At 45.8% G+C, this 15,577-nt stretch overlaps 1 protein-coding gene across 1 annotated transcript; it reads left to right on the top strand.

Moving 5' to 3' along the window:
• Nucleotides 1–3,787: 3,787 nt before the first annotated feature.
• Nucleotides 3,788–14,627, top strand: LOC128306841 (PH and SEC7 domain-containing protein). The gene is made up of 15 exons (XM_053044463.1): nucleotides 3,788–4,008; nucleotides 4,118–4,184; nucleotides 4,464–4,517; nucleotides 4,634–4,872; nucleotides 5,783–5,849; nucleotides 5,921–5,974; nucleotides 6,067–6,530; nucleotides 6,609–7,742; nucleotides 8,238–9,322; nucleotides 9,398–9,591; nucleotides 9,793–9,985; nucleotides 10,063–10,325; nucleotides 10,424–10,827; nucleotides 10,907–11,044; nucleotides 11,124–14,627. Exons 1-15 carry the CDS (start codon nucleotides 3,871–3,873, stop codon nucleotides 11,481–11,483), a joined length of 4,854 nt encoding a protein of 1,617 aa, XP_052900423.1. The 5' UTR covers nucleotides 3,788–3,870; the 3' UTR covers nucleotides 11,484–14,627.
• The last annotated feature ends 950 nt before the right edge of the window (nucleotides 14,628–15,577 follow it).

Raw genomic sequence — 15,577 nt, 5'->3', positions numbered from 1 at the left:
ATAATCGATATAATTTTATTGTTTATTTTTTTAAACGATTGTTTTCGGTTGTATCTTCGAAGATAGGTGATCTCACCTTTGAAGTCGTAACAACATGGATCAAAGGGCAGCCCGGAGAATAGCATTAATGATGAGATACGGCTACCAACGTTTCAGTGAGCTAATTTACCTTCAAGTAGGCAACCGGATACCCGGGTATTTTTGTCAACTTAAAACTGCAATTACTTTTGATTCATTGCTTTGATTTAAATTTTCAGTAGCCTCCCTACTTTTTATTTCTGATTTTTTGGTGTATACATTGTTATTTTCAACAAGCAGTAAGTATTTTATTTTGATTTATCTTAAACTTTACCGCGTAAGTTGGCAACCAGCATACCCGGCTATTCCATACATTTTGTGTGGAGCATGACGTTTCTCTTCTGGTTATTTCTTATTGTGTTTATTTTCGAGGTAAATTCAATCAATTTTAAAATTTAAAATGGATCGTTACATTTATCATAACATAAAAAAAAACCAGCTGTTTTCAGATTTCCGATACCGTCGAATAAATTTGCCCATCACTATTGCACTTGGGCCATCACTATGGGCCATCAACTCATGACCGAAAGTTTAGACACGATTAATATTATTCTCAAAATTAATCTTTGATTAGTTAAATCTTTGATTAATAGAATGCGAAATGCATGCTAAACGGGCATGGATAAATTGATTCTTTTTTTTCAACATCTACTTTACGTCACAGAAACAGCTTTATGCCTTCAGTTCTTTCAAAGTTGATCAAATCAAAGTTGCTTCGTGTAATTAAATACTTTTTGCTTATGTCCTTGAAAAGCACCTTAGTCCAACGCCACAGTCTGTTAGCGCCATCTATCTTTGAACTGAAAGGTGTTGCAGGTAGCGCCATCTATTGGTGAGATGCTATTTGAGATGTATGCGTAGTGATGGCCCAAGAAGCAAAATATGCACGCTGGAGGGACATACATGTTTTCTTTTGAAAAACATGCTCTCTTACTTGCACTGGCGATCGCTCTCACGGGTTTGATGGTATGAATTGCAATAGTGATGGGCAAATTTATTCCATGCTGCAGGTGAAGCCACAAAAATAGTTTTATGTAGTTTTATATTCATTCAACATGCCGATTTACAAAGATTTGCAACAATATAAGTAGATAGAAAGCATTGTTTTGTTACGAAAACCGTTAATTGTATACGTGAAAACGTATGGAGTACCCTGGTATGCCGGTTGCCAAGTTACGTGTGTAGATTTGGTTGACAACTCTACGGGTAAATTATGCACTCTTATATTCATTGCAGAAATTGCAAGAGAATATAATATGCATTATCCAGGACGACTCCTGCCTCGAAGTTGGCTTTTTAAAGCATTCAACCGTGCACTGTAAACGATTGGAAAAGCTCACCTTTTTTAATTTAGTTTCAAATAAACGATATCTGTGAATGGAAAATGGTAGTAAAGTTTATGATTCATCGTCCATTAATAGATGTTCATCTCATGGAAATTTTAAGTACCATTATTGCAGCTGTAAAAAAAGAAGCTGCTGTACGTGCTAACGCCGCTGCCAATCGACCATATGGTACGGTGTTTGTTGTTGCGAACAAAAAAAAGCATTAGGCAGTGTTCTTTGCATTTTGTGTGATTGCGGAAAGAAAAAACAATTTAAAGAATTTACACTCCCTCCAGAACATCTTCGATGATCGGATTGAATGCTCTAGCTTTGTCACCTAAAATTAATTAACATCATTTTAACAAAATTGGAAGCGGTATCTAGTGTTTCTATCGCAAGATTTATTATTATTTGAACACTGCCTCATGCGATACGTTTCACTCACACAGTTACGCTCTCAAACGCAGCGTGTACGCAAGTGTGCATGGAGGAGTAGAGTGAGCCAGCGATTCGTTCCGGCGCATACACAAACACTGCTGCGTGAAAGAGAGCCACGGCAAATCACACACACGTACGCACACGTACGCAATTCGGTGCTGGCTTGACAGGCGGACGGACACAAAACCAGTGTGTCCAGGGCGCACAACACCGAGAGAAAGTTGAGTTTACTGTGCAGCGAGTAAGTGCGTTGTCCGGGGCAAAGGTGTGCGTTGTAGCCGCGTGCGTCCATGTGTGTGTCGTGCGTGCCCGTGTGGCGTAGTGTGGACAACTTTTTTCCCCCTTTTGGCTGTACGGTGGGTATACCGTTTTCACGCCAGGAAGTGGCTACGCCGTGTACCGAGTGCCGTAGTACCGTGTGCGTGCTCGACCCCGGACGCCGTGCTGCCACAGTGCGGTGCAGTTTTGTCAAACGGTTTCAGTTTTAAAGTTTCGAGTCGCGCCGTCGAAGTTGTGCTTTCTGAAACGGTGTGGAATAAGTGAAGCAGTGCAGTTCAGCAGCCCCGCTTGAGTGGCTGGCTGGTGCCAAGGGGAAGAAACTAGTGAAAGAACAGGAAGAAGAACGGTTGCAACTCCCACACGCACATCAATCAACCGTACCCGAGCAAACCGAACGATCAAAATTGGGCAAAATCAGCCTACCTTCAACTCGGTTCCACACATTATAACCGCACACAAACACAGCCTCTACGCACACACACACACACACACACACACACACACTCATGTAGATACAGCAACGGGCTGGCACAACCCAATCCCATTGCTGGCTCTCGCAACTGTCAACGCCGAAAAAGGTGTACGTGAAGTTTGTCGAACCGTCGGAACATTGAAGCAGGGCAAAGGAGAGACGAAAAAGGTGAGGTGTTGGACACCAGGGCTCCCAACGTCCAAGGTTTTCAATGCGGTGGGAAGCACAGCACACCCCTTCTCCCTCTCCCCCCCCGGTAGCATCCTCCGGCACACATCACCCCTAATTCGTGGCCTGCGTGCGTGAATCAGGGGGCTGCGTGTGAGCGAAAGAGAGAGAGCACGCCTTTTGCGGAAATTAAATAAAATAAAACGAGGTGTCCGCACACAGTGGTGACCGATCCGGTTCCGGTTGGCAGGCCGGAGGATACCCAAAGGGGGAGAGGGATGCCGTGTGCGTCACCCAATCCCGTATTACTCGATCAAACTCGGTTCTAAAACCAATCATCCTTTCTTTTCGCCCCAACTCAATCAGCCGGGCCGTAGTTTTGCTTCATTTCATCCACCACCCCACCCTGAGGGGCGCGGGAGTGGCATGCTGGGAAGTGGTGGGTAGCAGTAAAAAACCGCAAGTACCGTACGAAAACAACAACGGGTCCCAGAGGCAGCAACAACGACAACAACGCCTTAGCAGCCATCATCACAGCGCAACAACGAACCATCGCGCGGAAAGAAATTGGGGAAACAAAAAGGTTTTGCGAAGAAAATATCGCTGCTGCACTTTTGCTAGTGTTTTTTGCTGTCTCTATTGCGCGTACAAGGGAGGCAGATTTTTCTTTTGTACTTCTTCATTTGCTCCCCCCCTTCGATCGTGTGCTGTCACTGACGCGCGGTTGTGTGTCTCTTCAGTTGTGCCCATCTGTGCCGTGTGGCTCGCGGAAAGGAACAACGCATACAGACGCACACGGGCACACATACGCACACACACACGCATACGCGCGCGTACGGGCTGTGAAAACACGTCAGTAGCGCGTCGATGGGCTGGTGATGTCCAAAAACGTACAACTGCACTGGAATTCGTAGCTGATTCGTAGCAGGAAGCGGTAAGCCGGGAACGGTGGTTAGCAGACTGTCGCGACACCTGACAAAACAGTGGCTGAGTTTGGGGCATCGGCACCCGGAAGCGGTACGTCTGGGACAGCAGGAAGCGTAGCGAACTACAACTAAGCGCAAGTTTGCCACCTCCGATACGGATGACCGTATCCCCCGGGCGGCCATTATGGCTGAGGAAGTGACGGCCGTGCTGCGGATGAGCAAGGATGGTACCACGTTCGGCTTTCAGCTCCGGCAAATAGATATTGGCGAGCATGTCATATACAAGATCATCGACAACACGCCCGCTGACATGTGCGCAAAGGTAAGCAAAACATCCAGCAAGGCGAGTAAAATAGCACCGCTGCACCGCTCTTGCACCCGGCACATACCAACTAACGTTTGATCCCCGGTACGTTCTTCCATTCTTATAGGTGGAGATAGGCGATATCGTGCTGAAAATCAACGGCGTAGACGTCACTGGATTAGCTACCAAAGATGGTATATACTTGCATAAAGCCACACCATGCTCAACACAATTTCCCCCCCCCCCCCCCCCCCCCCCTTATATATGATTATCCATAACTTTCTCCTAAACTGCACGACAGTTCGCCTTCCTCTTGCTTTACACCAGCCATCCGGCAAGCATATGTTTTTGTTCATAACACCCCAGCAAAACGTTTTTGAACGTGACTAACCAGCCAGTGGATATGCTTGTGTGTGTGTGTGTGTGGATGTTGTTTCCCCCCATTACTTTACGCCTCTCATTTCTATTTCCAGTGGTAAAATGTGTACGGGTTTCGCCAAACCCTATGACGCTGCAGCTCCGGAAAGGTACGGATAATACACGCTGTTCTATAACCGCGTCCTGTTCGAATTCACAATATTATGCCGGGGTTTGTTGTTTTTGTTTTTATTTGCGCTTTCATGTACCCCTTCTGGGCGAGCAGATCCGCACGTGAAGCGTACCGTGTATGATATGATCAAATCCACTTCACCCGAACGGGTACTGCACCATCAGCAGCATCAGCTCCAGTCGCCACTGTCGCAGGGCCCGGAAGAGTATACAGTGGAGCTGCGGCGCAAGAAGGACGATACGCGGCTTGGCTTCGTAGTGCGTGCTACCGATGTTCTCGATCATGTGATCGTAGAGATACGCGAAGATTCACCGGCTGCGCTCTGTGGAAAGGTGAGAATCGTGCGGTAATTTTACGTAGCATACAATTCACTCAAACAATCCGTGCTAAAAAAAATTTGGAATTTGTGGTCTGCGTGTTGTGAAACAGTACGCGTGAACGGAAATTAAATCATATCAAATTGTGGACCCTCGTGCACTGCACTACACGTCAAATTTGGGAACGAAATGATCTCGCCCGTTGCTCTTCGAAATTATCTAAAATCAATCGTCCTTTTTCGCGTTAGTTCGAACAGTCGCAACGGTGGGAGTATTTAACAGCAAAAATGCAAGCAACAAGATCTTAGATTCCTATAGATCCTAGATTAAATTATTGTTTCCATAGGCAAACCGAGTGCTTCGTCTGTTACAAATGAACTAGAAATTAGCTCTTTCCTAGGGAATATTTGCGAATTATAAACTCGAGTGAACTGAGAATCATGAAAATCTTCTTCTGGGGATACATGAATGTTTGATAATTCATAGATTCTTGAATATTTATGGACATTCGTGATTTTCTAATGTTAATTGAATCATTTAAGAGTTTATTAAAGAATCGAATGACTCTTCACTGTAGATTCATGTGATAGACGTTTCTCAAAACATCTTTAAGCGCACAACACTAAACAAATCGCAATAATAGGAAAAAAACACTTACACTGGACTTGTTTTACCATATATTTAGTGTTAGTCAAATCCTTACCGGGGTACGTTCGAGATAAGATATAAATGAAGAAATCGAAGGCCTTAATCGAAATTTGCAATTGAAATACATCCAGGGTAATGTTCGTTTTAATCTTTTCTTAGCAAAAACCGTACAAAACGTTCGTGTAAAACAAAATATAACATTTGCTAATGAATTGTACAATGTTTATGCAATATAATATTTTAATCATTAACTTGATTTATTTTTCTTTTTTTGCAGGTGGAAGTTGGTGACGTTTTTCTTAAAATTAACGAAACCGATGCACAACAGTATTCCCCACGAGATGGTAATTGCAGTTATATTTATTTTTAGGAAAATATGTTCAATCTTCTAATACTGTGTTTTTTCTTGTTACAGTGCTAAAGTGTTTGGGTAACGCTACCGAACCCATAACATTGCGTTTGAAACGAGGTATTTAAATTACACGGATTGTGATTGTGTTGTTGTTTGCGTTCTTTACATTGAAGATCATAACGAATTACCCTTCTTTCCGTTCCATGCAGATCCTTGGATCAAAAAATACTTACGCGAACAGTACCAGCACGAACAGTTGGTAATGAGTGACGATTCGATTGAATCACAATCCTGCAAGGTAAGTAGTGACAATACGAACGGTTCACCATCGCATCCTGTATCGCGCCTAGCACAACCGAAACGTTCCAAGTTGTTGTCGCTCGACTCGGTGCTGAACCTCAACTCTCCCAATACACAGGCAGGCGGACGGACACCGGGGAATGGCAATCCGCACGCAGTGCGCGAATGCCTATCGGAATCTGCCTGTCGTCCGTCCCGCATACCGCAGGCGATTGCACAAAATAACTGGAGTGCACCACAGTCGCCGTCGCGTGGCAGAAAACCGCCCCGGCCGTCGCAGATACCGACGGCAAGGCCCGACTTGCTTGTCACCCGCTTCGTTATGACGGGCGAGTCACAGTTTGAGACGCGGTACAACGTACCCGAGGTGCAGGTATGTTTGTTGCGGATTTGAGAGTAGCAGCAACGGTTGGAAACGCATTGTTTTATTATTCCATTCCGTTTTTTTAAGACTCGCAAGCGTATGAAAGCACCGCTGGTCAACTACGATACGCTTTCCTCATCGACCAGCCGCTCGGAAGACAATAGCAACAGCAGCAGCTGTCTGATGGAAGACAACGCAAACAACGATCCAACGCAACCACCCTCGCCGGCTTCCCCGCTCTCGCCAACGGATGGGCCGGCAAGTGACAATAACGGGTTGGGCCGGTGCGGCAACGGTGACGCCGGTCCGGTAAGCAAAAAGAAACCGCACGGCAGTAGCAACGATAACCACGGCTCGAACGGTAACAACAATCTGCCAACCAGCGGTTCGTACGGTTCGATCGGTACGACTGGCGAAAAGGGCGACATGGTGGCAAATCGAAGCAATAAGGCGGAGGGTAGCGAACGCGACGGTAGGCGAGACGATACCGCCGAGGGTGGTAACAGTGGAAACCAAAACGCATACAGCAACGCAAAGGCAGACACCAATCATAGTGATGCTGGAGGTCGAGATGGTAGCGGCGTTGCCTGGCCGAAAGACTGTGATAGTGCGACCGGTGTCCCTAGCGGTGGTATGCTGCCGCTAGCGAACAGTGACGCAACAACCAGGCACCAGCGCCATAATGTTGTATCGCGCTCGAAGGGTGACCCGAGCGAGGTTAGCTACTCGGTACCCACATCCCCTACGACGTACGGCGTGGGCAGTGGTGGTAGTGGTGGTGGAGGCGCGGGTGAACATTTGCTATCCGCTGGTAATGCCGGACATGATTCGCAACATCGCAACAACAACGAGATGAGCATCAATTCGATGCCAACCAGCCCGGAGTACGCTGGTGCGGGCGGCCATCACCATCATCAGATGTTCCGGTACGGTGCCGGAACGGGTCCGGAACACTCATCGATTGGTGGTGGCGCGGGTGGCGACACGAGCAGCGGGGAGCTAACGGCCAACACGAACATGAGTTCTGGGTCGGGACCGAACGGTGGTATGATACGCAAATGTGATGCTGCTGGCTTTCGCACTAGTCGCTCGGAGGACCATTTGCAGCAGACGCAACGGGACGGTGGCATTGGGGCGGTCGTATCGATTGATATCGACGAGGACGTGAACAGTTCACTGAACACACTGCTCGACACACGTCACGATTCGCAGGAATATGCGGTAAGTCTGGTGAACATTACATACTCTTCCATCTTGCACCTCACACTTGCTTCCGACAGTAGACTTCCGACAGTCGACTTCCGACAGTAGTAGGCGTCGGTGTACGATAGTACAGGCAGTCCCCGAGATACGCGGTTTTTGGAAATTTAACAGATGAGCTAGTTTATAGCAGAAAATCTAAGCAAAAGGAAGAAAATTGGTTGAAAATACCTTTTTTTGTCACATAAAACATTTCTGTCTAACTAATTTTAATGTATTCTCTCTTAAAATCGCCTGATTCGGTGAAAAAAATTAAGCCCAGAGAAGGAAGTCGAATCTGTGACTTTGAAGTATAAAGGAAATTGCACCAGGATTCGACTTACGCGGAAATTCGAGATACGCGGAATTTTCCCGGGTTATAGCGGTCCGCTATAATAGCATATCTCGGGGACTGCCTGTACAATGTATCAGACCTATCAAACGTCAAACTAATCCCATTCTCTCTGCTCTAAACAGATCCCGGAACGAGAGCGGTTTCTCTGGTCGTACAACGCGCAGGCAGCTCCAAAGACAGCCGGCAATGCTGGTGGCGAGCATGTCGGCAGCAATGCCGCCGAACCCGGTGCCAATGTGGTCTCGCCACAATCCTTCTCCAGCTCGGTTAGCTCCTCACCGCAGCGTTCCGCCAGCGATAGTCCTGCTTCACCTACCTCCGTTTCGAGCTCAGTCATGTCTTCCTCTGGCGGGTCCCGTGAACATTCGCATGCTGGTGGTGCCGGTACGGCCAGTTCCTCGATCGCCAACAATCTTCCAGGCGGACACAGTACACCGGGCAGCGGTAACCAATATCATCAGCAACAACAATCGCAACAGCAGCAGCAGCAGCAGCAGCAACATAATCATCATCATCATCATCAACAACATCAACAGCAACTACATCATCACCATCAACAACTGCAACAGCAGCACTCGTCCAGCGGACAGCATCCACCCAGCCAGTCCGGGTACGGTGGTGGCCGTGACCATAGCGTATCGGAGGCGGTATCGAACATCTCCAGCCCAGACTATCAGGACGAGCATGATTTGCTCAGCACGAAAGACCTCATGGCAATGGCGATCAGCGATCCGAGCGATTCGGATTCCACCATACTGATATCGGAAAATACGCACCGGTGCGACTTACCGATGAATCACGCCGAGCGAGACCACAAGCTCGTCATCCAGGTGAAGTCGGGCGAAGGTGGTAACGGTGCACCGGATCTGGAGGAAGATTACGACGGTGCCCGATGTCTCGCACTGCTGAAGGAAGCCGAACGGTCCGAGCTGGAAAGTTTCGATCTGTTAGTGGAGGATGGCATAATGCCACCGAGCAGTGCTGCCAACCTGTTGCCGGGTTATGCGGACAGCACCGCGTACGGTGGCAGTATTACGCGCGAATCATCACCGCCGGTTTCCGACGATGGGAGTGACGTGGACTCGTTACACTCGTTCCACTACTCACCAAAGGGTGTCGACCTACCATCGGCCGAGCGGCTCGCCAAGCGGCTTTACTATCTGGAAGGCTTCAAGAAGAGTGATGTCTCACGGCAGCTCTGCAAAAAGTACGCTCCTTGTTGCGGTGCTAATTATTAATTAACAGCGAATTAACTAACCTCACAAATTCATTTTCGTTTTAGCAATGATTTCAGCCGGGCAGTCGCTGAAGAGTACTTGAAGTTCTTTTTCTTCGAATGTCTTTCGTTAGACAAGGCTCTGCGAATGTTTTTGAAGCAGTTTTCGTTAACCGGCGAAACGCAGGAACGCGAGCGTGTTCTGGTACATTTCTCCAAGCGGTATCTGGATTGCAATCCGCGTTCGTTTAACTCACAAGGTATGAGTTAGTAATTAGGTGCTGCTAGACATGATCTTTTCTAATTCATTATCGAACATGGCGGCTCTTCGTCGTATAGTCAAGCTTATACACGATCTCCGCATTCAGAAATGTAGAGTTCCTTCATTCATTGTTGGAATTGCTTGCTGCATTGTTCTTTATTATTAATTGCAATACATTTCTATTCGCCTCTTTTGACAGATGCTGTGCATACACTCACTTGTGCTATAATGCTACTAAATACGGACCTTCACGGGCAAAATATAGGTTCGAAAATGACGTGCGCAGAGTTTATCGACAATCTGAGTGACCTGAACGATGGCGAAAACTTCCCCAAGGGTGTGCTGAAACAATTGTATTATTCTATCAAAGACAAGCAACTCGAGTGGGCATTGTAAGTGTGGGGCTGCTTCCTGTGTTTTGTCGTTTTCGCGCATTCTAAAGCCTCTGTTTATCTCTTCGCCCCTCAAGGGATGACGATACGGATCCAAAAACGGGTAACCGTAACGCCGACGGCAACGGCAATGGTGGCAATGGTAACGGGCTCGGTGGCGGTGGCGGTCCCGGCGGTCTGAACGGTGGCTCGGGCGATGGTGGATCGACGGGTGGTAGCCTGCAGGGGCCACCGGTAGGGCCGAATCCATTCCTCGAGGCACCGGCCATGTTTGCGGCGGTAGAGTACAAAAAGGGTTACGTCATGCGGAAGTGCTGTTACGATACGAACTACAAGAAGAGTGAGTTACACAGTGATGCGGCACACGATCCCTTTTAGCGTAGGGTCCATGTGCGAATCCCCCCGCGACCCCGAACGACCGATTATTGATTGATGCAGCTTGCTGCGGCTTTGCTTGCACCATTTCAGCCCCCTTCGGACGGCGCTCGTGGAAGATGTTCTTTTGCACGCTGCGCGATCTGGTGCTGTACCTGCACAAGGACGAGCACGGCTTCCGGAAGAACCAGATGTCGGACAATGTGCACAACGCGATCCGCATACACCATGCGCTGGCGACGCGTGCCAGCGACTACACGAAGAAGCAGCACGTCTTCCGGCTGCAAACGGCCGACCAGTCCGAGTTTCTGTTCCAGACGAGCGATTCCAAGGAGCTGCAGTCCTGGATCGACACGATCAACTTTGTGTGTGCGTCCTTTTCTGCACCACCGCTCGAGGGTGGAGTCGGTAGTCAAAAAAGATTTCAACGACCGTTGCTACCGTGCACACACAGCCGTCTACTGCTGGTAGGTTAAGGCAAATCATCCTAACCCATACCGCTAAACAGGGATTTGTGTATACTGACAGTTTTGTTTCCCTTTGCAGCGCGATCAGTTAGCGTCGCACGAGCGGCAGGTGAATAAAATATTAAGTCTACTGGAAGAGCACAAGGTATCGACCGCACCACCGAAAGGTTTGGCGTTGCAGAACTATAAGGAAAAGGAGGTATACCTCCAGTACGAGGTAAGCGTCCTTTATGCTCTCTCTCTCTTCCTGCCTCCGTGTAGTAATTAATTGTCCCCTTTCCGCCAACAACTTTTAGCTTAAGCGATACAAAACGTACTACAATCTGCTCAGCTCCCGCCTGACAATGGAGCCACAGGATTTCAATAATCAGCATCAGGTCAGTGCGGCCGCACTGAACGATACCGGCGACAGGCGTGACGATTCCTGCAGCACGATGTTGCCGCTCAGCGGTTTCGGTGACTACGGTGCCAACAGTCATCCGGCACCGGGTCAGCCACGAAACCAAACGGCCGGTAGCCTTATGCCCAACTTCATCCAGCAGCACCAAGGTAGCAATGCGGTAAATAACGCGACCGGGCGGTCAGGACTTTCGCCTCCGGACACGGCACTCGGTGGTCAGAACACCGCAACACAGCAACCTACCAACACCCTGTAGTATGGTAGTGTCGGTGCACATACGGTACCGGCCGGATCGGACCATCGTGCCCGCTATATGGCCGAATTGCTGGACCAGAGCAGGCACGCAACGTAGCAAGGATTAGCATTATTCATCCCCTGTGGTTGTAACACACAAACACACACGCGCGCGCGAACAACAATTCGATCAGTATGTAATAGGACGCGGTCAGACAAATCCGATAGAAGTATTTTCGCCCACTAGTATTTTCGACGCGCGGATGCTTGTCTTGCATTCCAAAAATTGTTGCATCGCTACCATTCGAAAGCCGCTTAAAAACGTTTATTAAGGTAATCGCATTTACGACACTATAACTCCTCCAAACGTTCCCTTACCATTCAAACGCGTTTTGAGACGAAAATGTAATCCTTGAAAGTCAGGAAAAGGACACTCTTGATGTGATCCATCGCATTTATTATTTAAACGTTTCTGGCTTCCGGTGTGTGTTACCTTTTCTATGCTTCGGCGTCAAATCTAGCCCAATTAATTCTTCACTTTAACACACTACAAAGCAAGCTCCGACGGTCCTTGCCTATATCTTTCGAGGCATTTACTGTTGAAACATTAACGAGTAAGGAAGGACGCGTGGGAAAAGCAGTAATCAATCAGTTTAGCTTTTTACGTTCCAAATTTAACGTAACGTTTTATCAATAATTTATTCTCCTCTCTATGGTTCTGATATAGCCCTTCATTGCTTCGGTCGCCCATTGCCGCGTTTGGTGGTGGCATGCTGAACGCAACCCTAATGGGGTAAAGTTAATGGTTCAAACACCCCAAAAACAAAAACAAACAAACAAACAAACAAACGCCCTACAATGAAGCCAAAACCAAACATAATAATCCTAGTACGCAGGCTAACCAAACAGAAAGGATGTTATGACCAGTCAGTAATACAGTATACAAAAAAGTGAAGCGGGATCGGTGCTGAAACGTACATCCGCAAAAACCATTCACACATACACACACACACACACATGGACAACAAACTAGCTTCCTCCGTGTTGGTGGTAGGACGTCGATGAAAAACGGCGTGCCAAAATTTTTACATTTAAAGAAAACAAAATGTCGCTCGAGAAAAGAAAAGTAATAACGGGGCAACAGTTGGTCCATGCTTGGCATGGCTGCTCAGCATAATAGTGTACAGCCAAACTAGTGAGTAGAACGCGAGGAAGATACCAGTCTATTACACCCAAAACACACAGGCACGCGCAGGCACATGCAAGCCGTATAATGGAAAAGGTTACGTTTCATGATAAAACGCGGTACTAACTAGAATGAATTGAACGATACACTTTTATGCTATTAACGATGTACACTGAAACACGCAGAGTACGGCAAACGTAAGTCAACAAAGCCCTTAAAATGGTCATGTTTACCTGTACATTACCGCTATTAAGTAGAAATGAAAAAGTGCACGATATATATAGATATATTACATACGCATTATTAGGATTAGGAGCAGGCAGGATTATTATGATTTCTATTTCGTTAATGATTTGTTTTTTTCTCTCTCTCTCGGGCGCGCGCGCGTATCGTTTGCGTACACTAAAACAATTGTACTACTATTTAGAGAGTGCTATTTCCATCACATTATGCAGAATTGTTAGCGATTGCGTCACTTTTTATATATTTTTTTATATCCTTTTGTTTATAGTCTTTATTAAGACGTTGCGCGGAATAGATTATTAACAAACAAGAAAAAAAGACGAATGAAAGTTACTATCACAGGGGCGCGCAAAAAACAAAACGATTCGAAAGGAAAGTCGATAATTTAGTGCAGGAAGTTTTTTGTTTGTTATTTTGAAAAGACGTTTTCGGTGCATACGAGTTTAAAAAGGGGTGGGGGAAGCGTTATGATCTTTAAACCCCTGCATTTAATGTTGATCGTCATAAGAGGTGACGAACGCACGACTTAACAAAAAAAAAAACAATCCGTTTCTGAGATAACACGCTTGGAAACTTAGCTGCGCGGCTAATACAGGTGACAAAAGCAACCTGCGCCAAAGGTCAAGGTTCTGTGTCAGGTAGAAGCGTTATGCTGTTTTGTATCCTACTTAGCCGAATGCGCGGAACGGCAAACGAAATGATAGATTTGGTCCAATCGGACGGGAACGGTTGTTTGTTCGGAATTATAGTGCAGTTATTGGCAGTATTGCAGGTTTATTTTTTTTTTTGCGTTTTCTTTCGTTTTCGATCCCTCGTTCTGCTTCCCACACGCACACACGACACACAGACACGAACACTCTCTTTTTCTCGCGTTGTATTTTGCTATATTATTTATATTTGGAACCTAGTTCATGCATACATAAAACTGATGCGAAAACGAAAGGCTGATTTGACGAACGTAGAAAACAGAACAGTAACGGACGCGGTGTGTATTATTGTGAACAGAGGCAGTATGAGGAAGAAAGGAAAAATTTGGTAGTTTTTTTCATTTTGTTTGATTATTTTTCCTTTTCGTTTATTTTTTTTTTGTTGTTGTTTTGTTTCATGAAAATGCGTACCATTTAGCCGTATGCTTTATTATCGTCACTGTTCCGTGATTATGGTTCTTGACTATTCCTTTTTAAGGGTTGTGTACGGTGTATTCCCTGTTGGTGCCCGGTTGTAGGTGCAAACAGTGAATGCAAAACGTGGTGTAGTGAGATGCGCGACAGTAGGTGAAGAAATGCTGCGTAACAACTGTCGCTATTTATATACATATATACATATAGAGCAAAACGATTGTGAAACGACACGATAGTTATAGGAAGAGTAGGATAGTAGGGTGCCTGAGTTAATCTTTTCTTTTGTATTTTGTTTCGTAAAAGAGACTTTGTCGCCAAGGATCGATCGATTTCGTGTTATATTCCTATGAAAAAAAAAAATTATATATTGTATACAACAAATCACAAATGGACTAATTGCTCGGTACTAGCAAATACCTTCCTCCCTATCCCATCCCTTATTTTCCCCTTCCATTATCTTCCCCACGTTTCGTCCCAAGCAGCATCCCCATTATTCGCGCGCCGAACGAATGATTTGTAAAATCACTTGACAAAAAACGTTTGTCAACAATTATAATCACTGTTGAAGGTTCATTTCACTAGCGTGTAAGCGAAGAATATAATTTATATCTTGGAAAACAACCTGAAACCTTTCGCACCAACTTACTTTTCATCCTCCCACCCTCCCATCTCACTTCTTTTCCCTCACTGTATAGTTTGTGCATGTGTTTGTTTTTGGTAAGCGAGAAAATGTCCTGTGAAAAACGTGCGATAGGGGTAGGATTATTTTTTTTTTTGGGTAAACTATTGTTGCGCATATTTGTCGGCATTCGATTATGCTTAGCGTCAACATCCGAACGAAGTGTTTTAGTTGTTTTTTTTATTTGTTTATCTTTGCATGCCACAGAAGTTTTTTTAATATCACTTCAATCGTGTAGAATAGATTTGAAGAGAGCTGAAAAAAAAGGAAACAGTTTCGATGTGTTCTGTAGATGTATTTATTTTATTGCTTTTGTATCTCAACGTAACATTGCGGGTTCGTTCATTACTCAGTGTACAATCTGTACCATAAACCTCATAGGACTAGAACGGTCCCCACTGGAAACACCTTCTTGAGGATATGCTTATCATCCTGTTTTTACAAGACTTTTTTTTTGTTCGCCCACCGAGGGCACACAGATATGGAAAATTGTTCTTTGCCCCTTTTGTTAAAAAAACTTGTTACACTATTTTTGGGCCTTTTCTTCTTACTTATATAACATCATAATTCCTATCCCACCTACACGGGGTAGCCTCTGTGTGGTTAAGAACTTGTTTTTTTTTGTTTGTATTGAAGTATAACAATAATATGATAAACGTGCACAACGATCAATTACTTGTACTGGTAAAGGAAATTATGAAAAAGAAAAGAAATGCGAAAACGGCACACATGTAAAACAAGGCTTTACAAAGTAAAATAAACATAACCTGTAATTGGCGAAGCATTTCGACGATACACACTGTGCTGTAAGGATAAGGCATTTGTCCCATTAGACGAAGTTTGGGGCACACAAACACATCCCCACAAAGAGACTTGCTTGCGTGCAC

The sequence above is a fragment of the Anopheles moucheti genome, chromosome X (assembly GCF_943734755.1).
Source record: "Anopheles moucheti chromosome X, idAnoMoucSN_F20_07, whole genome shotgun sequence".
In the NCBI taxonomy this organism is placed as follows: Eukaryota; Metazoa; Arthropoda; class Insecta; order Diptera; family Culicidae; genus Anopheles; species Anopheles moucheti.
This window is presented reverse-complemented; position numbering and strand designations above follow the sequence as displayed.